The sequence below is a fragment of the Erithacus rubecula genome (genome assembly GCF_903797595.1).
Source record: "Erithacus rubecula genome assembly, chromosome: 9".
NCBI classification, from domain to species: Eukaryota; Metazoa; Chordata; class Aves; order Passeriformes; family Muscicapidae; genus Erithacus; species Erithacus rubecula.
In genome coordinates, this window is record NC_136660.1 from 24,797,964 (window position 1) to 24,824,476 (window position 26,513).

Consider the following 26,513-nt stretch of genomic DNA (forward strand, 5'->3'; position numbering starts at 1 on the left):
GGCCACATAGCTGAACATGCAAACTTGTTACGGTACATCTGTTGTCCAAATGGTGGAAAAACCAACTAGACTCAGACTGCCTGCAGGTCCTGCCTGATTGCAAACACCAGAAACACCCTCAAAGAGCCACTTCATTACTGACTTTTCTGATCCACATCAACCATGTGCTGAATATCAATCACATACTTTTAGCTTAGATTATCCTCACTGAAAGCAAGGGAATCCCAAAGCCCAAAGAAGTGTGAGGGTTTTTTTCTCCCTGAATTTCCTTTTAGCAGAGACTTGGCATATTTGCAAATCTCACCTTCAGGGTAGGCTTAAATTCCCTCTTGAAAGACACTGAGGTGGCAGCCACACTTGCATAAGAGCAGCTGCACATGGCATGATTTTAGTGGCTCTAATGTCACAGAAGCAGGCTGTGACAAACACAGCACTTGCTGCTAGCCAGTTAACATAGACTGCTTAAACATTATCAACCACCACGAGAGAAAAATGCTTTTCAATATTATTTTACTGTTTATTTAGAGGTGTGAACTGCAGACATATCTAGGAAGAAAGGGACACCTATCCAGTGTATTGGCATACAAGAAAGGACCTGCCCTGTGGCTCAAGAGAGCTGCCAGGTACACAGCTCTTGCTGCCCTCAACTTTCACAGCACACTATTTTTACTAGCCAGGCTCACAGCCTCTATGTTCAACAGCTGCTGGAAAACCTTTTATGTAAAATAATTGGGGCACATTAGCTGAAGGAAGAGTACAAAAAGAGGAAGGAAGTCATATCATCATATGAAATATATCTATTCTTTCACTTGGGTTTTTCTTATACTCCTGATGACAGGTGAGAGAGAGATTAAATTAAAAGTCTCATTAAAATGTTGCTGTTGTCCCCAAAGTATATGCATATGTGCTTTGGAATTTTCACTCTTGCCATCTTTAGCAAAGTTTCAGTAATAATGAAAAGGAGAGGAAAACCCAACAAGTTCTACCAGGCAAAGAGCCAGAGCTCCAATTACAGCAAGCAGGATGGGAAAAGAGTAATAGATTTTAATTGGTGCCCAAGGGGGGAAGGTCAGTCTCTTTGGAACAATGGGACTCTTTAGTGGTAATTGACTGAACACTCCTGTGAGAGCTTGAAAATGGCAGCAACACACTTGAAACAGCAGCAACAGGAAAGGTTTGGCATCCTGGAACACATGGAAAGGTTTAGCTGTAGAGGTGGCACAGAAAGAGAACAGTGAAACCCTTTAACAAGGAATGTGACTTGGGAGACAACTCTCAGCTCTAAGGTTTGAAATGTCAGGACATATTTTCATTAGAAAAATTCATTTAAGTTTAAAAAGGAATTTTGCCATGCCACTGGTGTTAGGCACACAGGGGTCTGGAGCAGCAAATTATTTGTCCACTGCTACACTGAATCATTTAATGACTGAATTAGGTTTCCTCAACACCTCCACAATAACCCAGTGCTACTATGCCAAACAGGCTCAAATGATTGATGCTTTTCTTCTTCACCTTTTTTTTTTCCTTTGTTGAGGGGGAGGGAAAGATTTGTTTATATCTTTATGCAATACAAATGAAGGGCACAAGCTTGCACAGGTGAATTCCCTCTCAGAAAGAAATAGTATAAAAAGAGATCTGAAAGACTGTGATCTTACAGAACCACAAGAATTAGAAGAAAAGATGACTTTGTGGCTAAGATTTCAACCAAAATCCTGTGTTCAGTTTCTGTCTGCAACTGATTATTTTTTGACCTTAGAAAAACATAGATTTGATGTCATTCATAAACTAGGACTGACAATATTTCTCCTGAACTATCTATTAACAAAATAAAAAACAAAAACCAAACCTCTGCTCAAAAAAAAAAACTCATAAATGAGCAATGGTCTCAAGTAGAAGCAGAGAAACCGCCACACTTTCTTCCCCAGTTGATACTACTTGGGTTCATCTGCAACTGTTCTTTGCTTTCTGTGAGCTAACATGGCATCAGGGAGGACATATGGATGTGTTTGTGTTTGTCCCTTCACTGCCAAAAGCTAAGCACAAAGTGCTGTCATTCAGATTTTCTATGCTGTTACACTGATTATTTACCATTAGTAATAATAATAAATGGGAGACAAGTTGTACACAAGAACCCAAAGGAACAGATGCTGTTCAAACAGGAAGAAAAAAAAAATCTCTTCCTATAAATTCTTAACTTATAAATAGGACAGAAGAATCTTGGTCTTGACGCAGAAGGGTGAGTCACAATAATATGATTTTATGTTCTCAGGGCTGCATTATGTCCAGGAACAGCTGTGAGCCCATTGCCATGCTTATTATTAAGGAATTACTTCTAATGGATTGTCTTCACCCAGAGCACACAACATGCTCAAGAGGAGAGTTCAGAGAAATTGCTGCTGATATGAGGAATCAGATAAGAGAGCCCAGCAACCAGACTCCACACACAAGGCTAAAACCTCTAAAAAGTATTCTGTCTGAAAAAAAACCAAAAAACCAAAAAAACAACACACACAACCATTATTCAAACTCATTTCAACGTGTTGTGCTAAGGAGGCCTAAACCAGGGGAAGGTGATTTTTTTTTTTTTTTAACCATATCTGAGGAAGATACATCTTCTAATTCTACATTAAAATGAGGCATCACAAATTGAGGTCCTGTTGTTAACTGTGCAGTTGCATGGAAAACAAATTCCATGGCTTTCTGTGTGTCTTTGGTCTGTGTGGAAAAAGATACTGAGCAAACACATAAGCATTTTATCACTGCAAAGAGAGAGAAAACCCTGAGAAATGCCTGCACACAGAGAATTTGTAATGCAAGCACCAGATCACAGTTCTCTTCCAATTCTCCTTATTACCTCTAATGAAGCCATCAGGTATTTGGGACTGGAGACAGAGATTTTATGTTTATATTGACACAAATAGAGACCTAAATGTATATGTGCAGTGGAGAATTCAGTGTTTTGCATTGAAGCTGTTCAGAGCAGAGTTTAACAACAACAGAATCAGCAAAGTGATTAAAAATGCAATTTAAGTACCATTATTATGTTCCACTGTTTTCAGTAGAATTTATCTTGGTAAATCTGTAAAGAATTTTAAAAGGAAACATTTCAAAGCAAAGTGGTTTTAGCTTTTTCACCTAAAACACTGTTATTCTAACATCAATCTCTTAAAGACAGAAAAGTCTTAGATGACCTCAGCAGAAAAAAATAGTGTTTTGACTAGGAATAAGTGCTTTCAATCAATATGATTTTTTCTTTCTCTAAATAACAAAATCCATTATTCATAATATTCTATATGCAATAGAAAACTGCAAATTTGATTTTTGCTTGTCAAATACTGTGCTAATTTAAATGTTTCTGTAGAACATTATAATTTAAAAATATTTCACCAGCTTTTTAACTGCAGTGTCAGTTTAAGAAAAAGCAACAAAAGTGTGTTGGCTCACAGATTTATGGTAACAGTTGGCCACACTCAAAATTTACTACCAAGTATTTCAAATCCTTGCATGTTCTTCTTAGCAAATGTGCACAGAAACACTGTGAAGGGACAATTGTGCCCTGAACAGTCACTGATTTCACTCCCTTATCCATGAAAAAATGCTTAGGAAGCAGTGATCTAGGACTTGATCCATTGAATCAGAATACAGAGCAAGAACTCCTCTGACAGTTCTGCATGAACATGTTTTGGTCAATGTCAACCTCAACACCACCCTCAGCACTGCCTCCAACAATTGCCATTATCACTGTTCTGCTTTCTGTCCTTTGTTCCCTCTTATCCCTACAACATTTACCTCTACAGGAGCACTGACCACAATCCAGCACTTCTGAGCACAGCAGAAGAAATTCCTTCACAGAAAAACTGAGTTTGTGCAAATTTGTGTGAGACCCAGGCCCACCTGAAAGCCACATTGTGGTAAAGAAAAAGAGAATGAATTCTGTGTATTCCCACCCACAGCCTCCCTGTGCCATTACTCTCAAAGCTGTGGAATAAGCATTGTATTTTCCTTGCTCCCCAAGTTGTATGCCCTTCCTAAATGTTTTAATTCCTTTATTTACTGCTATTGAGAAAGAGGTGGAGAGATGGGAATCAAAAGACATAATAGAAAAGATACAGATTACAGTGCCTTATTTGTAGTAAGTTTTGACCCTCAAATTCTTTGTTTTGTGTTTCTTTTTAATATTATTATTATTATTATAATCCTTATTATTCTGGCTGTGGAAAATCTCTCTCTGTTCCTGCAACAAGAAACCTAAGCCTTCCCCTTAGTAGCACCAAAAGGAAAAGGTAATTTGTGGTTTTTGCAATATCTTTTTCATACCTGAGACTTTATTATTCCCATTTTCTCCCCAAAGCTTGGCTGCTTTCTTCAAGGACCTTACTCTCAATTTGATGTATGAGTCATCACTTGTTGGTCTCTAGTTCTCATGCTATTTGCATACAAGTCAAATTCCACATTTTCTTTAGCTGTAGATGGCTTTCTAATTACATCCATTAATCTTTGCCATCACTCCCCTCTCTCTGCATTTACTAGCACTTATCAATCAGAATTTTAATAATCAAGATTATTTTTCTTGTTTATTTTCTTCACTTTCTTCTCCCTGTACTCCAAGCACAGTTAGACAGGAGGCAAAACCCTCGAGTATGCTGTCATTTCATTATTCATTTCTGCATAACAACATACCTAGACTGCAGAAGGAGTGAGCAGTTGCAATCTGCTGGCAAACATGTCCTGCAGATTACACTGTCTGCTAATTAACAGACAGTGCTTTGCTGCAGGCCTGGCAAGGGAGGGTTGAGTGGTCAATATTCAAACATTTGGGTCCTTTAAACATTTACATTTCCAAAGTGACACAAAACAGCCATTGTATGGTTATGTCACAGTACCATGTTCTTTTTCCCTTGAAGGTGAACTTCCAAAGATATACAGTATGATAACAATTTCCAAATTCCATGACCAAAAAAAGTATGTTACTACCATGATACAACAGGGAAAGGAGATAAAAGAGATTTAGTTATGTATCTTTGATACCTCAAAACCCAGAAAGTAACTGAAAAAAACCTCTACTGTACATATTTTTAGTCCCACTTTATGGGACACTGAACAAACTGATCTTCAATCACTTGGGACCAGTTTTTCATAAGAAAAAAAAAAAAATCTGTATTATGGCAACTGGCTTTCTTCCTGGTTTAAACAGCCTGTCTCACTTATGGAAATGGATGGAGCTACAAGTTTGAAACTAAGACAGGTCTGTTCCTGCTCTGCCATCCATCCCAGCTGTTTGTATACAGCCTGCAATCAACAACATATTGCTCCTGTGCTCTCTAAGCTGCTGGTATATATCCCTCCTTGCCAAAAGGGATATCATCTGTTCCAGAGTATTTGGTAAATCACAGAGGAATTAAAAGGGATAAAAGAATTGAAGGACATTCAACAAGAGATTATCTGGCATAAATTTTAATTGTCCAGTTTGTAGAAAACAGGGAACAGATTCAGAAAGGAAAGAACACTTTTGAAACTAAAGTTGAATTTTGTGGCTTATACCTCCCTGTCATTAATTTCAACACCCAGTGTGCCCTTAGAGACTTCTGTGAGATACAAAGGCATACTGTAGTGCTACTTTGAGTGAGGAAATGTCAAAACTGCCAGTATTTTTGATAGGCTTACAAGAGCAGAAGTGGAATAAATGGGCTTTGATTTCACTTCATATCCAAGAAGAGATATGGATGTAGAGTAATGGCAAGGGCTTTGTGTGTAATGGCCATTGTGAGAGCTGTCATGTACTGCAGCTATGAATCAGAAAGTTGGGTAGCAGATCCTGCCAGACACTTCAAAAGTAAAAATACTCACTTTGAAAGATGAGGCTCTGCCTTCAGTTTGTTAATATGGACCAAATGATTGTTAAATATTTGTTTCCCCACAAACTCAATATTAAAGCCAGCACCAGGTCTACAGTGACACATCTTCACTGACTCCAGAGAAACTACCCAAGTGCCAGATCATATCTGACAGATGTGAGCAACAATCCACCTTTCTAAACAAGTAAAAAATTATCCTTATTTGCATGTGAGATGGGAGGCAGAAAAAACAAGTCTTCTGAAATAGAAATCAAGTCTATACTTGTTTATCTGGTTCACAGCTAGAATAGCTCTTGAATCTAAAGGTATTACCAGCAAAAGCGAGAACTGTAATTGCATTAACCCAAGGACATCCCAAGATTATCAGATTTTCCAGCTACCACCACCAGAGGCTTGTAAAGCAGTCGACTTAATCCATCATTACTGCTGAACTGCAGAAAATTAAAGACTTCTTAATTCTCAGTGTGAGATATCCCTCTTCCCATGGGAAGTGAACTGTTTGCATGTGCACAGTGCTATCCACTGAACCACCCCTGCAGCCCAGGATAATCTCTTGTAGGTTCAGGATTTCAACCCTCTTCTGATTAGGTGGAATCTTTAGCTCAAACTACTGAATGAAACAGATTTAGGCCACTGTAATTAGAGAAAAATAGAAGTGAAGAAGATTCTCTAGGGCCTTCCACTGGAAGACCATTGGAAAAAAGGCATGTGTAGTGCTTTCTAGCCCAAACTGCCTATCAGGTAAATGAAAACAGGAGATAAACCCTACACCATATTCTCTCAACTCCCTCCCTCCAAAATACTCTCTCTAAAGAAAGTTATGAGGCTATATAGAATCATTACTTGTGGTCATAGCATAGGAGACATTTCACACACCATCCTATGTTATACAGCATTTAATCCAAACAGAAGTTTCCATTTGAACAAATTTATGTTTTGATCTCTAAACTGCCACAGGACAAGGTGGTTCCTCCCTTTAAAAAGGTATGAAAACATACTCATTAAACATCTCCTTTAAATCTCCTGTCCACTATAACATTTAGAAAAAGAAAACAGCAACCACCACCCCCCCTCAAAAAAACAACCAAACAAAAAACCCACAAAACCACAAAAAAGAAGTGAACAAACAAGAGCAAACAAGCAAACAAACCAAAACAAAACAAGCCAAAAAAAACCACCCAAAAGCAAAAAACCACTGACCACAAAACCCCAAACGATTCCAACCATTCACATATGCCTTTCAGGTCTCTTGTGGCTGTCTCTTTGAAGGCTGGACTCACAGCCTCCAGCTAACAAGGATCTTTCCTTCCAAATGAAAAGAGCAAGAAAATAATTGATTTTATCTCAGCAAGAATGGACTGCAATCACACATTGTGCTGTTGGCATGACTGGCAGAAGCTGGTTTCCCACTCTGCCTAATTTCCTCAGGATGCCATCCTTGACCACCCTGGGATTGACTCAGTGCACAGTGCTGAGCTCTCACCTCTCCAGTACAAACTAATGGCCTCCACACCAACATTACAGAGGCTACAAGGAGGACACTGTAGAAATAAGTGGTTATTCCTTGACTGAAAAAATCAAGACCTGCTCTCACATCAGAGCTCTGAAAACTTCCATAGTTAGGCAGGTCAGAAAGAGAATTTTTAGAAGCTTTCCAAAACTGATTTTAGCAAGTGAAGATAAGCAGACTCTCGGGAAACAGCAATGCCAGGTGGAACTGTTCACCTCTCGGGACATTTTCCCCAGCTCTTAGAAAAGTGGGTCCAAAGGCAAGTTAAGCACACAGCTCTAGCTCTGACCCTTCATACAAGAGGGCAATTTATGTTCCAAGTTCAAGAAACAGAACTTCCCTAAAGCAAATAAACTTGCCTAATACCACAGGATAGAAAGTAGCAATCAATCATTCCCATTTCAGCTAATAAGGGCACATTTTCTACTGTCCTGACTAATAGAAACTTCTGCCAACTGTTCTGTGCAGAACCACCAGCCAATGCTAGAAAGAACAGAAGGCTAGGCTGCCATTCCTTTAATTTCCTTTCATTTAAAACTCATTAATATAAACAAATTTGAAGTAGTTGGGGATCTAGCCAGCAGTGAAACCCATGCAATTTTATTTACAATAAATATCTGCTATCTTGGTGCTACACACTCAACAGGACAATACTTAACACACTGAGATAAAGGTGATAAACACAAGCAGTGAATATCAAGGAAGAGGAAGGCATCTGTAATCCATTCATCTTTAAAGAGAAAATAAAAAAAGGCAACACTGTTCCACACAGCAATTAAAATGTGAACAGTTGGAGGAATAAAGCAAAAAAATAAAAAAAAAAATAAAATCAAGGCAGGCCTGCGGAAAGGGAGAGAAAAAATAAAACAAACAAACACAACCACAAAAATTCAAACCCACAGGAAATATCTGATGCTCTAGTCCTATTAATAGCATAAAAGCCACTGGCAGATACTATCACCCAGCATTTGTTAATTAACTGAAGATACACAGATACAAGGGGCTCAAAAGTACAAAGAATGACTGGGCTGCACAAACTGGCTCTTTGCAGAGAACACAGTGTGCTTCCTACGAGGATACAGCTCTGAATTAGCCAGCAGCACTTCCTGAGTCAAAGAAAAACTCCAGTTACACAAATTCCAGAGTCCCTACCATGACCCATTCACTTTGTATGTGTGTGTGCCTATGATTTTCCATGCAGTGAGTGAAAACAACTTATCTGAAAGGCTTTTATAGAGAAAGACTTTAAAGATTAGTGCATGTGAATTTCTAGGAAAATGAGCAACACACTTCTGTGAAAACAGAATTTCAAGGTATCAGCCTGGATTTCTATTTTAGTTTAGTTTGCAACCCATCAGCATTATTCCCAAACACTATTTCTTCATGCAGAAACATTCAAATAATTTTATTTCTCATCACAGAAGGCTCTATGAACCTAACAAATAAACCAGTGTTGACATACCTGAGCCTAGGGATTTACTGCACATTGCACATATCTCTCCTGGAGACTTGTTGACAAATACTCAAACAGGCTCTGTGTCTTTGGCAAGACCCATGTGGTACATTTTTTACCCCCTGATCTGTGTCATCTGTCATACAACCAGGTAGCACAGTAATTCAGTAAAAGGAAAGAAAACTAAAAAATGTTTCCATTTCTCTTTGCCAGGACTTATACATCACAATGTTAGCAACCACTTTCGGTCATTTCCTTTGGAAAATATTGTAATTCAGAAAAATGCCAAGCAAAAGCAATAGGTCATCAGTTTAAATTGTAAATAATTGTTGACTTTGTTACAATTTTTTTTCTAAGCATCCTTTTGCAATATGACATTGCCTGCAATGTCTGGTTAAAGGATTTAATTTTGTTCAATAGACAAGAATTGGAAGTCAAAAGCTTTTACAAATAAATTGGCACGCATGGGCTGTGGGAAGCTCTGCAAAATACTGTGTATTTATAGACCCATTTTTTTCTAGATGGAGAAGAGCAAGTAAATTACAACAAACAATTTATTCAACACATGTTGTTGTTTGTTCATTTCCAGAATGTGAAAATAATCAGAAATTCATGAACAAATCTATTAAATATTTTAATAAATCCAATTACATGCATTCCACCATTCACTGTTCTAACTGCTCTGCTTTGCAGAGAGAAGACAAGACTTACATAAATGGTATACTTGCTCTTTTTTTTTTTTTTTACAAGCAATCAGTCCTGAGTCAGCCAAGTTCAGAATTAACCTTCTATTTCAATGGAACTACTCCTGAAAGTTAAATATGTTCTAAAAGATTTTTTTTTCCCCAAAACAAGGCAACTTCAGTAATTTAAGTACACACTGACCCCCCCTTACGGATCACTGCTGTTGCAAGGTCTCCCATCCAATAACTTCAAGATGAAAAATATATCATTTTCTTCTCCACTCCTGAAGAAGCCTTTTCTCTCTGCTAAGGAAGGCCTTGTGGAACAAAGGACATCAAAGGCTGCAGGTGCAGTCTGAGAAATCACCACATACAACTAATATTTACACACTGTTAGCATTTGCTCAGTAGTAACTGCAGCAGTGTATAAATCCTTCACATGAAGGGTACGAGTTTTATAAAATTCATGGAATTTAGAGTGGTTGAGTTCTACATTTTGAAAGTATTTCTGCAGCTATCCATCCAGCCCACATCAGTGAAACAAGATGCAAGTTTCAAGGTGACCAGAGTTTTTAAAAGTGTTATCAGAATTTCAGGGGAGGATAGTGGATCAGGTCTCAGGAGTCATAGATCTTTTTTCCTTATTTATTTCCTTATTTATTTTTCCATATTTAAAATATGTTTCCTTCAGCTTTTCATTCCACAGCAGGTATAATAAAGACTTTGAGCTCCAGTATTTTTGCTTTCCTTGTAGAAGTATTCTTAATGTGGACACATGCCATGCCCTCTTAGCCTTGGGGTCTATTTGAGTGTCTAAAATTAAATGTTTATTGATGGAATGACCTGATGTTGTACAGAAACAGACAGAACAAGGAGGGCCTCCAAAGGCTCCCCCTGCTAACTTCTAACTCTGCTCTTGCTGAAATGAACTTCTAAAAATCCAATCTTAGACCATTACCTAGGTCCTCTTGTCCCAGGTGCTGCAGCTTTCCTCTGGCACTGTACCTTATTGACTATAGGCCAACTTTACAGCAGACTTCTGCCAGAAATACAGCTCCACACTTCTGCCTGAAAGCTTTTTCCTTTCATCTATTTAATTTTTTACCTGGAAAGGGATGAGTTTTCTGGCAGGTCAGTCCTGGATCCAGCTCACCAGATGGCTACACAAGGGAGGGTGGCAGAGAAAGGCAGGGAGTGGGAGGGTGCAGGATGCAGCCAGAGGTGATGAAGGCTTTTCAATGCCACCCTGAATTTTGGTTGGCTTGCTGAAGGACATTCAAGTAATCTGTAAATTTAATTCTTCAGCTCCTAGAGAAAAGCTTCATATCTTAAGGCTCAATATCAATGAGATGACATCTCTCCATTAATTTGGGGCCATTTAATTGCATTTAAAGTGCTAAGTATTGTTCTCTCCAGTTAGGACAGCTCTCTCTTCCTTTCACAGTCTGTCTCAAAGAACACATAATTGTTTTAGTGTAGTGAGAACAGTATTATAGTGACCTCAGCTGCCCAAATACACCCAGCCTCCTTTAGAGGTGACTCCTGACTAACATTTTCTCCCAATGCAACTCAGTTTTGCCTGTAGTGACTCAAACTATGCACAAGGACTGAAAAACAAGAGTAGAAAATGAAAAATTTTGTCAAAAATATATCTCAAAGAAGGCATCCAGATTCCTTTCATGGATATGTCAGCATTATAAATTCACAGTAAATTGTTAGTCAGTAGGATGTCTGAATGATTAAAACCTTCTGAGCTTCGAAGGCATTTTCTCTGCAGGAATTTGTCAAATCCTGTTCAGCTCACTATTGGGAGCACTTAAAAGACAAACAATGTTCTGTACAATCTGGTCACTGTAGATGCATTTCTGCCATTTTAACGAGTCTCTCTCCCTTCCAGACAACAAAATCAACACCATGCAGGAGGTATGCAAACAATTACACACACAGTACCTGTCCATTTCATAGCCATCCTTCCCTCAAGTACTACTGGGAAGTGTAATAGGAGGTACAATTTGGGTTATATTTTGATACAGTAACACATTCTTTCCAAGGCAAGAACAACAGAGATATTCCTCTAACTTAAACAGTAACAGATATAGAGGAAATTGGAAGAGATCTCCAGGGCAGAAATAGCATCATAAAGCTAAAATGAGCCAACATTGTCACGTACCTTACGTTTGTTTGTTGGGCAAACATACAAGTAGCTCAAAATAGTCTTCAGACCAACTTTATCATTCAGTTTCTCATATGTTGTCCCATAATCTGTTGACCTACAATTCAAGAGAGATTCTTATAAGTACAAACACTTAATCACAAAACCACAAGTCACTTGGCAGCTTTTCAATATAAGTCATGCTTTAAATAGCAGAATGGCTCTCCAGAGCTTTTTCAATGATTCATGTAGTATATAATGATACTTAATTATATACACACTGCATCATGTGCGTGTTTATAATTTGCATTTAAATTAGATTAGGAAAAATTAAACCAGCATCTTCCCAAAGCATCTTAAACATGTACAATAAGAAATACTACATTCTCTATGAAGAAGATAATGATTGTCAGAAATGCCAAATAGCAGACAGCAAGAGACTAAGGTTATCAATTCATCATACACTCCAAGCTTAGACTAATTTTGTTAAAATGGCTCATCTCAGCATATTCCAAACTAGCTTCTCTGACACTGACTAGCAGAAAGGATGGACACATATTCTTGCTTTAAAAGCCACCATTCAGTAGAGAAAATAAAATATTTCTGAAATGAGGTTTGCCCATAAAAGCACTGACTACACGTCTTGGGGAAGAACAAAAGAAGTGATCAAATAAGACTGTCCAGTGCTCCTATAGGAGTTACTCTTAACATGTGACTGGAACCAAGATCAATCACCAGCAAAGATTTTCATTATGCAGCTCATGCTTGCAGCAATTCTGTCCCAGTATGCCAGGGATTTAGATAATCAGCCCAAACCAGTAGAGTTGGAATCCATAAATTGCAGAAAGGGACATGTATCTGGGTTACAGACATCCAAAAGCATAACATATTCCTGTGTCTCATCTCTAACATGCACAAATGGGCTCATATAGAACTTCACTTACAAGCAGTAACAAGAATTTTCCCTTTTGCTAAGCACTCCAAAACCAGATATTCTGAAGTAAAATCTTAGCACCCATTATTTTCAGGTTCTCTTCTATCAGGGCAACAGCAGGTAAATGCACAAAGGCATTTAAGACCTTTAATGCTTACTTTTTTTTTTTTTTTTTTTTTTTTTTTTTTTTTTTTTTTTTTTAATGGAATATGGAGGGTGGAACATTCTTGAATCAAGTACCATACCTACATTCATATTATAGCTTCTGGGATTTCAGATTTTGCAATCAGTACATGAATAAAACAAGAAAGCAGCAGCTTAGGGTTTTATCCATGAAAGATGAATTGCACTAAAACGTGAATCTGCATTTAAGTTGAGCCTTTCTATTTAGGAACTTTATAGAAGCCTTTCCACATATCTGCCTGCTCATATAACAATTGGCTTATGATTTATGTCCATAGATTTCTCCTTCCCTCCAATAAACACACGCCCTCCTGTGTGCATGTATGACCTTTGATGTTTAGAACATTAATGTCAAATTCTCAGCTGCTGACTGATCTTTCCCTTTATAAGGTCATCTCTCTCAGGAGCACATATAAACTAACTGAGCTATTTCCTTAGAGGACTGAGGAGCAGGATACTGTTTTGGTTGTTTCTGTTACTGAATATTTCGGAGATGCTCCAGCATCTGGGTGAAGGGATCCACAGCAGGATGCTGAACCTGGCCAAGAACTGCAGCTTCCCTTTGGTACCTCACCCCACCTCACCACCCAGTCTTATCAGAAATTCTATCAGATATTATTTCTGCTGCTCTCTGCCTAAACCCCAAAAAGCTACCCTTTGTGAAGCTTGAGCTGACAAAGACATGCAAAAATAGTAAGGACTAAATCTGACCTGCTGAGCGAGGAAAAATATATTAACAAAATAATGCTGCTTTTTCTTATACCAGTGACAATGAATTCTAAATGGGATCCTTCAAAAGGGGATCAGAGCAAAGAAAATCCCAAACATAAAACTTGCTTTCAAATTGTTCATGAAAAGCAGCCAGTAGCCCTGCCACAACACAGGCAAACTTATGTCAACAGCCTATTGCAAATGGTAATCTCAGAATTGCCAGCCACTTCTTACTTCAAATCTCCAGGCAATTGTTTTGCATTCACAGCTTTATTTACAGGTAACACTGCACACAGATGGAAGCGTGTGCTTCTGTCAACATCCATAAAAGAAACCAAAAGATTTAAAAGCTTAGAAAATTTTTTTTTTTTTTTTTGATGAATGAATTCAAAAGCAATCGAAGGAGCTACTGTAAATATATCTTACTCTCATTATTGTGTTCTAAACTGACAATAGCCAGTCCTTCTACCTTCCCATTTACCAGTTTTTTTCTTCAGCAGCACTTTACAATTACCCTTAATTCTAATGGGAGGGGGATGGGATGGGATGGGAGGGAATGTTATATATACAACAGGCATCCATAAGTGTTTGAACACAAAGAAATAGTAATATATACATTTGCAGAGCAGTGGGGAAACATAATTATAACAAAGGAAACACTGCATACAGGGGAAATTTCTGTTGGGATCTAACCCAGGCATAGCACCAACCTGCATTCTTCTCATTTCTATTATATATATAACTATATATACACATATATGTGTATGTATACAAGCAGGCACTGATTAGCAGCCTAGATAATGAGCTTTGTTTGTCTTATTAAATGGGTGTATAAAGCAGAATGAGACTCCTAACCCATAAAAACACATCAGCCAGGGGATGCCCAGGAAGCCAGTCTAACCTGGAAGAGCTGCAAAGACAGATGCACCTCAGCAGGGTGCAGGCACTAATGACAGGCTAGGATCAACAAATTCAATCCCAGTTATGTGGGAAAGGGAAAGGATATGTAGCAACCAACATCTCCACATTTGTGTGCAAGGCTGCTCCTCTGAAGGTCTGCAGAGAGAAATCAGTTTTAGTCCATCTGTATAACACGATCAAGCAAATACCTGGAGAAATCATTGTGAAAGATTACACCCAGGATCTGTAGAGCTGAAAACACAAAAATAAACCATGCCTTCTAAATAGCTACAGCTAATGGAATATGTAAATGAGTGAACAGTAAGCCCTTTTTCATTGTGTCTTATGTAGACGTGTGTTGCAATGGTATCTCAAATTATCTGGGGGAAAAGGGGCAAAGTAAGTGGTACCCTGTGGATGTCACTGAAATGCAGATGACAGTAAAATAATAATATCCAGAAAATAAAAGTATTTAGACTCAATTCTGAACTTCACACCTGTCCCATCATATTAGTTGTAATTGCTATCATTAATTCTCAGATTTTACCAGTAGCTGTTTAAAATCTGACTCACTATTTTTTCAGTAAAGCAGAAGACAATGCAAGAAGATAAACATTTTCATGATTACCAGCTCATTTCACAGCATAAAAATGTACCAAAAATTGTGGGATTGAAGCTCTGGCTTTCCCAGTAATAAATTAAAACAAAACTAGAAACATGTAGAATAATTTCTGTTTTGCAAACTATTTGCAAGAAAGCTGACATTTAAATAACTTCATTATTATTCATTGACAGGGCTTTTCCCTCTCCTCCCGTCAGGGTAAATGACATTTCTATTACAGTATTATAATAAACTCCTGCACATTTTAAATAAAGTCACTGAATTCCATTAGTCCACCTACTGTCATGAATATATCTCAATCCATTCCTACCAATATTTCACAATTATAATAGGCATTCTGAATCAACCAGCAACATGAACCCTATGGAAATTTTCTTCTTTCTCAAGAAGCACAGACTGACAATCAGAGTACTGTCAGTTTGAATATATAGATTAAATAAATTCCCTAGCAAGTTGCTGTTTTCTCCTTTGTTACAAATTTAAGGTTGCACATACTTATTTTACATAAGATGCTGAAGACCTGAAGAATTGAACAGTTGATCATTTGGTCAGGAGGGCTTTATCTTTGCCTCAAGATCTTTCTGGAAAACTCCATGAGAAAAAAAGAAAACCATTACTGGCAGACTTTATGCTGTCTCATGTCTCCTGCTTATTGAGTACAGCCTTCTTCCCCTGTTAACAGATTATGTTACTTGTTATAACACACATCATTAAGAAGCAATCACTTTAATTGGCACCATTTACTTTTCTTTCTCTTCCCACCAGTTATGCCTGGTTTTCACACATTAACTTGCCTGCTTCCCCCACGTCCACCATGAGAAAACTGCATTTCATGTCTTTATCCCCCTCTTTCCTCCACAGTGTAATTTTCTGCTCTAACCAAGGTGTGAGTTGCAGCCAGCCCAGGGAGGCAGGAGCAGAAGCACCTGTAAAGTGATCTGTGAGCAGAGCAGGGTGAGAGATGGGCTCTGGCCTTTTTCTCCTTCTGCACATGGATTTACTTACCCCTGGCACAAGCCAGGCTTTTTTAAGTTAAGCAATGACTATTAGATCTTGTGTTCCAACCTTGCACATAACTGAGTTTGCCACCTGGTTTGCCTCCAAAGGGAATGGCCAGGAGAGCACAAGATTTGCCAGTTGCCATCATATTAATCTCTACAAGAGCAGATTTTTGGAAAGAAGCCTTTCACATCACAAAAGGCAGAACTGCAGAGCCACAGGCTGTACTTATAAAAGGCTTTCAAATGAACAAGTTTTCAAATAAACAAATAATTAAAACATTAGAAATGATCTTTCATGTCTGAATGGAAAAAATACTAGAGCTGGTAATTCTGGAGCAAATTTGTATTCCTGTTTGCAGTGTTTTAAGCCTGTTTGTAAGCTCTGCTGCAGAGCTGTTGACTTTTGCACTCTTTTTTTTTTTTCTGGGGAGACTTTGAGGTTGAGGTGCTATTCCTTCATCCCTTAAATTGAAACTCTTTACTTTGGTTTCATAGCCAGGTAGTAAAGTTTCCCATTGATTTTTGCCACACCACCATGTTTCACAAAAGCTAGTAATGTCAAAGTCTTCTTCAACAGCCAGCCACTTATGTTCTCATGTTCCTCCTGTTAAGCCTTTCACAAGGCATTAATAGATATCACTTCTGGTCTAATGCTTCTTTTCATTTAACTCCTTCATGTGCAACCCTGGCATTTTTTCCAGAAAGTAAAAATGACTGATCTTAGTTTCTCAGGATGAAACTTTTGGTTTTTTTTAAATGTCTCATTCTTTATTTCACAGAAAGTAACTCTTGCTTTGCAAATTACCTTGTTTCACCAGCACACTTCTCACCACTGTGTGTCTTTTTTAATTCCTTGTATAAATAATTCCCCAAGACTTTTCATATTTTTAATGAGATCTGTTTGCTTAGCTCACAGAGACTGACACATTCTGAACAGTTTTAAAATTCCACCTTGAAGAGCAATTGCAAGATGCAAACACAGTAAGTCCTGTGTCCTTGGACAGAATTTCCATGTAGAAAAGAGCTTCATAAGAGTAGTGCAAGACTTTGGTTCAAGAGAGAAATGGTCTGACAGTAGTGCCAAGCCAAACAATTGCTCAGCATTTCTTTACATACCTGTAACAGCACTGCACATGTCACAACATTAAAACACTTCGAATTTATCCAGGCAGGTTGAAATTAAATTTTTAGACATTTCCAGCATAAAGAAAAATAAGATTTCAAAACTCAAGGGACCCACATGCCTCACTCCCTAAGTGAACACATTTCTGATTACTTTTTTCCCCATGAGGCCCCCAGCAGGCTGGCAAACAGTAGTTCCCACTGTCTAGGTGGGGAAACAGAGGGAAAGACCAGATAACTAATCCTACATTTGAAGGAAGTCTGTGACAGAGCCAAATTCAAGTCCCCTCAGGCTCCATCATCTTCTCATTCCATCCTGACAGTTTTAAATTTTCTGGAGTTTTGTGAGTGTAAATAAGGATTGGAAAAAGTCTGGCTATCAGTGGCAAAAGGATGAAATACAAAATTAAAAACAGCTTAAACAGCCATTTTAGAACATATTTAAACCTCTGTTTTGAAAACATTTTCTTCCAGTCTGAGTTGTGACTGTAAGTTTTACTAGAAATTAAGTAATAAATTGCTATGAGTTTAATGAAAAGTGTACTTTTTTTCTCCTCATGGGAAGAATTTTCTCATCATAAAACAAAGTTTTCCACCTGCAGAAGCCACCAAACAGACTTGAAGAGGGAGTAAAAAATTACAAAGAAACAATAGGAAGCTATTAAATTGACATTTCTCTGCATAATAAGTTAAAGTAATTCAATTTTATTCTTTTCATTTTCAATCAACTTTTATTTGGAGTAATCTAAATGAACAGAAATCTACACACTCAAATTTCTTGCAATTTTTGGCTTAATATAGTTCAGCTGATTATTGCTATAAATAATTTAAAGATATGACAAACAGGAAAAGCTCATAATTTATCATCCAATCCCCTTTCTAAATATTGCATTGGATATATTTTTAAAAAGTATTATCCAATTCAGAAAGAAAGAAAATAGGGGTGTGAGAGCAACATGAGACATCATCTGTAGGTGACACAGATGAGCTGCTTGTTTTTCCTTCAAGAAAAATAAATTTGCCTAATTTGCCTTCCATATTGTTTCAGTGGAGAGTTAGTAACTCAGGTTACCAACCCATGGAAGCAGAGAACACTTTATCTTCTGTCAAGGTTAACAAGAATTTGGTCAATTGCTTGAGAAGACTTGGGATGATGACAACTGGGAATATTCCAACAGCAGACAAGACAGGCTGTATGGGATGAAAGGAAATTGTGCAGTCAGGGTGAGGTTATTTCTTACTCTTACCTATGTCAGATAAAAGGTGAAGGAAATGGTCAATTATGATGAAGATGCAAGAGTTCCCAGTTGGACAAGACAGAAGAGCAAATCCACTCACACCATACTGCACAGCATTAGACAGCAGCAAGACTTATGGCTGTTAAATGCAAGAACAGGGAAAAGAAGAATTCTCCTAATAATTCTCCTAAGTAATGGCAGCACACAGATGAGAACCATTATCTTGGTTTTGGCTGGGAACATTTGGTGTCTGTTAGCAGGTGGGGATCAATGGCATTGAGCATCACTCGTTTTCCTTGGGGTTTACCTCTCTTTCTCCCTCCCCTTGCTCCCTTAAATTGTTATATTTTACTGTGTTTCAACAACTTTTCTTGCCTCCAGGGATGAGTTGAGGGGTTTATTTCTGATTCTCCTCCCTGTCCTACTGGGACACTGATTGAGAGAGCAGCTGGTGCCTCACTGCTGTGGTTAAACCACATCACATGGTTTGGTTTAAGCCAAGCCTGGCACGACTGAAAGTTGAAATAAAGCCTCTGCAATTGCCCAATCATAAGACTCCAAGTCTTGTAAGTGCATTTTTATCACCTGAAAGCTTGGACAATGGTGCTTAAGTACTGACATCAGGATGATCCACGTGAATTGATCTGCACTGCCCTTGCTGTGATGCAAACCAGAACTGCTGAAGAGTGGCTGGTATCTATTCTGCTAAAGCAAAGCATTCATCCCAGAGATCAATCACACCTGAACAACCCTTAGAACAAACTAATCCATGCTGCTCACTCAGCTTCTTCTTGGAGACACCTGGTAAATTCACTGGAAAATAAAGCCTAGGGAGGAAATCGTCTGTGGCACAGATAATCTATAGTACAGAAACAAAAATATAATGAGGTAAAGCTGAAACACCATTGTAGATGCATTTTGTGCATGTTTTAGCTCTGGTGACGTGTATTCCATTGCATAATTCCTCTTCAGATCCCCCTATCTTACAAAACAAGCCACAGAACAGCATATTCAGAACCAACTTTCATGTGAAAAAATACAGACATTCTATGCTTGTAAGATATCATTAAATGACTTTTTAACTGGATGTGAGATATCATTAAATTACTTTTATAATGTCAGTTTCTGATACCACTGCCTTTTATAGCAGAAGTAACATTGCACGGCATTGTGGAGAAGGGCTTTTTATCTTCAGGCTTCAGAGACATTGCTGCATAAAGGTTGGATATCCAAAGAAAGGAGCAACATCAAATATTTTAGTCTGAAAAAAGATCAAATTTGGATTAGACAGGAATGATGCACTTTTTCCTTCCTCCCTTTCACAGCTTCTCTAATTTTAGATGTCTGTCTCACCTTGTTAGATTAGCAAACCCCTTTAACTGCACAGTGTAATGGTTTCTCATGTCAGCAGGCTAAGAACAGAAGATTCTGACACTTGATAAAATCCATACTCAGATTCCTCTGCCTGCTGATCAGAGATGAGATCCTGATCAAACTCTCATGCAAATCCAAACTTTTTACTGTGTAGATGAACCACCATAAACGTGGAACTGGATAGCTAAAATGGTCAATATGCCCTTGCTGGAAGCAACTGCTTCCAGGAAATCAGAAAGATCTTTGCTGTCAGAATGCAAGACATGAAGATTTTCATTTCAAGTGTGCAATTACTGAGCTTCTGTGTGAAAAAAAATTTGACTGGATTTCTGGAAGTGCTTCCAAGGCATTGTTCTGCAGGAATGGACTGTAAATTCACTATTTGCTACATTCTGGAATCTCTCTCTGATGTGCTAAATGACCACTTGCAGGATAACTTTGGGAAAGGGGATAGGAGGTCAAGAGCAGAGGGTTTTGGAGAAATAACTGTGGAGATTCCACCTATTTTGTCTGGTTACCAGACTCCCAGCAAGGCTGGAGTTTGCCACTGAGTGAGGGGAAGGAACTGGCTGTTCCTTCTCCATTGCTTGACCAGCAGAGAGGGTGACTTTCCAGAACTTTCCCCCTCAAATTCTCTTGCACCTTCTCACCTCCCTGTGGCCTCACAGACTCATCTCTCTGACTGAAGAGCAGTGTAGGGAGGTTGGCAATCACAGCCCCTTTAGCTGCTCTAACCCAATGCTGGGGCAAGGCCAGCAGGGAGAAACAAAGGAATAGCCATCAAAGCCAGCAGGGAGAAACAAAGGAATAGCCATCAAAGCAGGACCTCCACTTGACCCTCTCAGGGCTTTAAAGGCTCAAGAGGCTGGCTCAAGTGGTGCTCTGGCTGAAACATCAGTGCCATGTCTCCTGCTCTTTCTGTGAGTCATTTTGTGTCACAGCATCTGCTTGCATAACTCCAGTAACTTTTGGCAGCTAATTATTACACTAAAAATATAATACCAAATACCACCCAAAAGCTGACAGCTTACTGACACTCACTCATCCATGGATGGTGTGCATGGTCCAAGCATTTTCCCTATCCCTAACTCCATAGTAGTGCTTCTCAATACTTTTCCATTTGCCATCACAACATTATTTTCAGTGAGAGACCCTGAAGAAAAGAATGAAAATTTACTGACAACAGGCTTTTTCCTTATTACCTTAAGGGAAATTTGGGGGATCAGTGGAATATAAGTGGAAGAGCACCAGTGTGGAAGATCTCCTTGTCCACCTGACTCATTTGTCAAAATAAACAAACAGGATAGGATGCAAATTGCTGCCCCTCCTGCATCAGGGTGGTGAACACTGCAACTCAAAATGCAGCCATTCTCACAGGCCCAGCCTCACTCAAGGCTCATGGTCATCAACAAAACAAATCTCAGCTTAGCTGTGATGGATATTAAAGTCATTCTTCCATATGTTTAAATCAAAAGCTGCCTTTTAAATTAGGATTGAAAATGACTTATGATTCTTCTTGCCATATGTTTACAGGGGCATACTGACATCAGCACACCCTTAATGCCAAATTCTTGCTCATAAAGTGGTTCCTTGAGTGTTGATTCTTCCCATTTTCACCCCAGTCTGGTGTAAATCACACAAATAGCTAGGGCTGGAGCCCAGCAATCATCACGCTATTAACTTTCTAATTGATGATAATGGCCAGAATAAATTTCAGGCACCCCAAGGGGTGGTTAATGGATTTTGTAGCTCGAGGGCAGAGCAACAGGAAGCTTTTCCATTAATCAGGGAGATGAGACAGCCATACATGTCCTACACTTCCCACCCCATCATAACACTGAGGTCATTGCAGCTTGGCTAAAAAAATCCTCACAGCAGGCTGGGCTCAGTTAGGAAGTTTGATACACTTGTTCAGCAGAGCTGCCTTAGCATCCACAGCCACATTATACATCCAGAAAGCCACTTCAGCCCACCTCCAATTAAGAATAAGGAGCAGTGCTACTGTGCCATAAATACATTGCAGGTCTTCTGCAGGCTATGTGCTAAAAGCCAGAGAAAAGATTTTCTGGCTAGCACCGTCCAAGCATTTGCAACACAATATGCAATCTTCATTCTGTCCTGCCAGTGCAAATCAACAGCTAGAAAGCTTAAAAGATCCAGACAGCCCAAGACATTATTGTCAAAATCACTGTCCGAGCCCCTTAGTTGTTATAATGGAGTAACTCCCAAGGACCAGTAACATCTTAAAACCAGCTAAAAATGTGCTTCATGCATTAATTCATACTAAACTTAGTTGGAAGATGCAATTCTCATCCCTCAGGCAATGCTAATTTTTTTCTTTTTTTTTTTACCTTGCCTTAAAATATCATTATTCCCAAACCCGGCTGGAGTAAGAATACAGGAGGGAAAGAGATTAAATTTAAAAAATAGTAATTCAGAGTGCTTCATTTCACTTGTACCAGTGTTATCATTATCCCTTCAATTGAATATTTTATAACACAGTCTGACTGTCACCCTACAGGAAAAAAAGCTCCAATGAAACAAGGAGAAAAATCAAAATGCAACACACTTTCGGATTCAGATTATTCCTATATTTTCTGTCAAGATTTCATTTTTAAAATATTGCAGAAGATTTATCTGAATAATGCTGCATTTCCCAGAAGAAAATTGTTCTGCTGGAAAGGTTTTGCAATTCATTCTCTGAGTCCAAGCAGTGAGCACACTAAGCTGTTAGCTCGACTCTCAGCACACCACAGCACCTAAGAAAGAATTTGTTGTTGCTGGGTGTAAAAGCTGTGCTACTAGGCTACCCTACCCAAGAATCACTAATTAATGCTTTTAAACAGACAAATACAATGAGTGTTACTGTTTTTCTCTTTTAAAGCAATTTGAGTGATGCAGCTCTACCATTTGTGTCAGCTGCAAATAACAGGCACCACCCAGAGCCACGCAGCTTTCTTTATTTTTCTCCTCGTGGCTGGTAGAAGCATATGTATCACCATGTATCTCAAGGATCAGTGGGGTTATAAAGCTTCCTATTTATAGCTACTCTTGGGGTATCGAGCAAGTGACAGTAATTTGTTCCTCTGACATCTAACCTTAGGTCAACTCCAGTAGCAGAAGATGGATTTTTACAGGAAATGAAATGAAAGTACACAGCAGAAGATTAATACTGTTTTCCAGGCCTGCAGAGAATGCATGCTCCCTATCACTCTGCAGAAAAAATGGTCAGGAGCTTGTGCTGTGTGTTAAGAACAGAGCAGGCTGTGGTCAAGGTGAGGTGCTCAAACAGTCCATTAGCAAACTGATACACTGGTACCTGGGCACAGAGAACTGCAGGCTGACAGCCCAGAAATGAGCTCAGCTCTTCGGGCTCTTTGATTTTGAAAGTCATCTTTAAGTCAGCACCAGCTACAGATAAAATGGGATTTGCTTTTATGTTAGTGGTGAAAGATAAAAGTAAGTTAAAGGATAAAAGTAAGTTAAAGTTTGGCTGTAAATTCCATATAGGAAACATCTTGCACAAGATCAGGTTACTATTTTGCCCTGCATTGCAACAACATCTTATTTTAAACAAATTTTCTGTCTGTGAGAATATAAGGACTGCAGATTGAAAAATTTTTAAGAGAGTCCTTGACACTAAAATCCTTACTGATGGGCTATATTCATCCACTACTCACAACCTACCTTCCTAAACAACAATCTAAAAAAAAAAAGACCAGAAAACTTATTTTTCCCACAAGCCATCTGTTTTTAATTTACTTGGAATTAAAATGATAAAGAAGGTCTTTCCAAAGTTGTGGGCGTATAAAGACATTAATTATACAATCTAGCCATTCAAATAATGCTACCAACAGGAACTCAGCCAAGTACCTGAAAATTCTTTCCACCTTCTTATAACAGACCTGTCATCCTCAGCCACCATGACATCCCTAATAAAGGTGCGTCTTCTAGGATGCTTAAAAAATTTCAGCTTTGCCAACCAAATTTCACACTCGACCACAAAAGCCCTATAAACCCCCAATGTCCCAAAATAACTGGAAAAAGCCATGCTAATTTCACCTGTGTGAAAGGCAAGGCTGGTAGGAAAGGAGTTATTAATTACAAAAGGTTCAATTTGCACTTGGAATGACAAAGGTCACACAGCTACATAAAGATTATACCCTCAAAAAGGACCTTCATAAGTCCCTGGACATTTCTCTGGGAGATGGTTGCCAAGTCCCATCCTGCTGTGTGAGAGAAAGTCACTGAAAAATGACTGTAAGTGGAAGGTCTTCAATTCAGTTTTGATTTATTATGCCCAATTAGAAGAGACACTTTGAGCAGCAGCCAAACGCTGGAGCTGTGGCTCTGGGTGCTGGGGAAGGGAAGGAGGCAAGAACAGGCAGGATTTAAAATGTGCAGTTCAATGGGGAGCAGACATGGGTGGACCCCAGGTATGGCCCAAGCCCCTTCCAGCACTATCAGACACACACCTTCACCTGAAATCACTCTGACAGGAATCTAATCATTGGCTGATTAAAGGTCCTGCAGCAGGTGAAACAAAACAAGGCAACTGTGGCTGGTCCTTCTACCTCTTCGCAGGTCAAATTCCTGCCAAAAATGCACTGAATTTCCATGTTCATGAGAAGAGAATTGGAGTACTGTAAATAAATTAAAAAAAAAAAAAAAAAAAAAAGGTGTGATTTTTTTCACTGCTTCAGAATAAAGTTCCCTGTTCAGCTTATCTAATTTTTGGGTGAATAAGGCACCTTAACCTTCACATTCTGTATGGGTTTGTCTGTTTCCATCCTCTTCCCCCATTTAAAATTTATGGTTACCATTTAGGCTGATTTCAATTTCCATTAATAATATGTGCAACTGATGTACATTTAAGTGATTTTAATCATGTTGTAGTGACAGGTTTAGCTTAAAGCAGGGCTTCACTTAGAACTATCAAGTAAATTTCTCTTGAAAAGGTCAGTTTAACATTTAACAGGAGGGCCCATTCCAGACAAATTAGAATTTGCTCCACTTGCTTCATGTGCAAACACTTTTCAGGCTGGCTTCAAGAGAGGCATGTCAAGCAAAAGAGGAAAAGTGTCAGGCACCCAAGAGAGAAGGTTCACTGATCCCACAGCCCAAGACACGTGGGTGAAACTGAAATATTCCTGCCCCACTGTTCAAGATCTGGGGCCAGAGCACCCCACAGAAAGGGAAGGCAGAGCTGGGGCAGCTTGGCCAAGCCCCTGACAAGTCAGATTTCTTATTTCTATTTGCTTCAGCAGCAGGAATGCAGCAGGAGCAGCTTTCTGTGCAAGAGAGGGGTTATTGGGTGCATCCCATGAGGGTCTGTCACTGTTCCCATGCCTGCCAGAGACACTGGGGCTTTCCAGGAGAGCAGCACCATAACCAGAGAGGCAATACCTGTAATTCTGTCCCAGTGGCACTTGGAGTATCCCAATTCCATGCACCCTGCAGCTGCTGACAGCTGGCACCATCACAAATGAAACCCAAGAAATAAACTTGTGCTTGTGAACTTGTAACTTGTGAATCCTCAAACCAGAACCTCCAGAGAACACAGTGACATCAGATCTTGTGGTGCCTGCACATTGTTGATGAGATGATGAACCTCCTGTTCCTCTGGCATCCACACAAAAATGTAATATGTCCTAATAGATCTTTTTCATTGAAAATAAATTTCCCCTAAGGATGTTTTCCATCAGGTGACAGTTTCTGAATAAAATCAAAATATCCTCCAGGGACCTGTCCAACCTTTCTAGTAGCTGGCTGAATGACATCATCAATTTAGTGACAGTTTTCACAGTCTTTTTTACTATCAGGTTTTACTAGTTTCTAAAATGCAAAATTCCTCATAAAACAGAAATTCTGTTTGTCTAGACAGCCAAGTAACTTTGTCCAGAAGTTCATCGTGGTATAAATTTCCCCTGACAACTCCCAAGTTCTGCAGGAGTCCTGGAGAAGCCTCAAAGAGTATTTTTGACATTTGTGCTGTCACACTTCCTGAACAATCTTCATTACTTCACAGGTTGTGCTTCTGCCTAGAAAGAGTGGTTGGGGGGAAAAAACCAAACAACAAAAACAAAAAACAAAAAAGAACAAAAACCAAAACCACAATAAAACAGAAAAAAAAAAGCCACATACAAACACAGTGCTTGAAAGTTCAGAGATAAAACTGAAATTTAATTCAGTCATCTGTAGGGTCACTTGGAAATGCTGCAGATATGTTTTCACTTTAGAAAATGCCAACATGACAAAACAAAACTTTTCAGAAAAGCTTCTGAATGGAATTTCCTTGCAGTACATCAGAAGGAGCAGATGTTTTTAGCTCTGAGATGTGAGAGGTGCAGGCTTTGCTGGAAAGAGAGGACAGCACTCAAGCAGAAGAGTCAGCTAAAGTACCTGATGCTCCCTTAGCTGTCTGAGCATTAAAACAACAGCTGGGGCTGCTACTGCAGCAACCACCAGCACCCTGAAATTAGTTTCAAGCAAATCCTCCTTTACAGCAAGGCAAACACTGAGACAGTCATTCCCAAATATTACAAAACAATTTAGGAGCATCCTCCACTTGAAGAGACCTCTTTCAGCAACTGTATTACTAATTATTGTGGGGTGGTGCTCCTTCACCCCTTTGAACTCTGCTTGTGTGTAGAATAGAGAAAGATGTTTAATAATGCAACCACTCTCAAAATTGTGGGGAAGAGTTATAAATTCACCAGCAATTTGACTAATCAAGCTGACAAAGTGATTGTGTTCAAAAAGAGAAGGATTCTCC

The 26,513-nt window shown here is 38.9% G+C and overlaps 1 protein-coding gene across 4 annotated transcripts in view; it reads right to left on the minus strand.

Annotated features, from left to right (window-relative positions):
• The window catches only part of SORCS1 (sortilin related VPS10 domain containing receptor 1), a 259,464-nt gene that overhangs the window by 134,210 nt on the left and 98,741 nt on the right, over window positions 1–26,513 (minus strand). For all 4 annotated transcript variants that reach the window (XM_079313142.1, XM_079313140.1, XM_079313141.1 and 1 more), the window contains exon 3: window positions 11,672–11,771. In XM_079313142.1, the coding sequence (XP_079169268.1) occupies window positions 11,672–11,771 (100 nt within the window). The remainder of the gene's footprint in view (window positions 1–11,671; window positions 11,772–26,513) is intronic.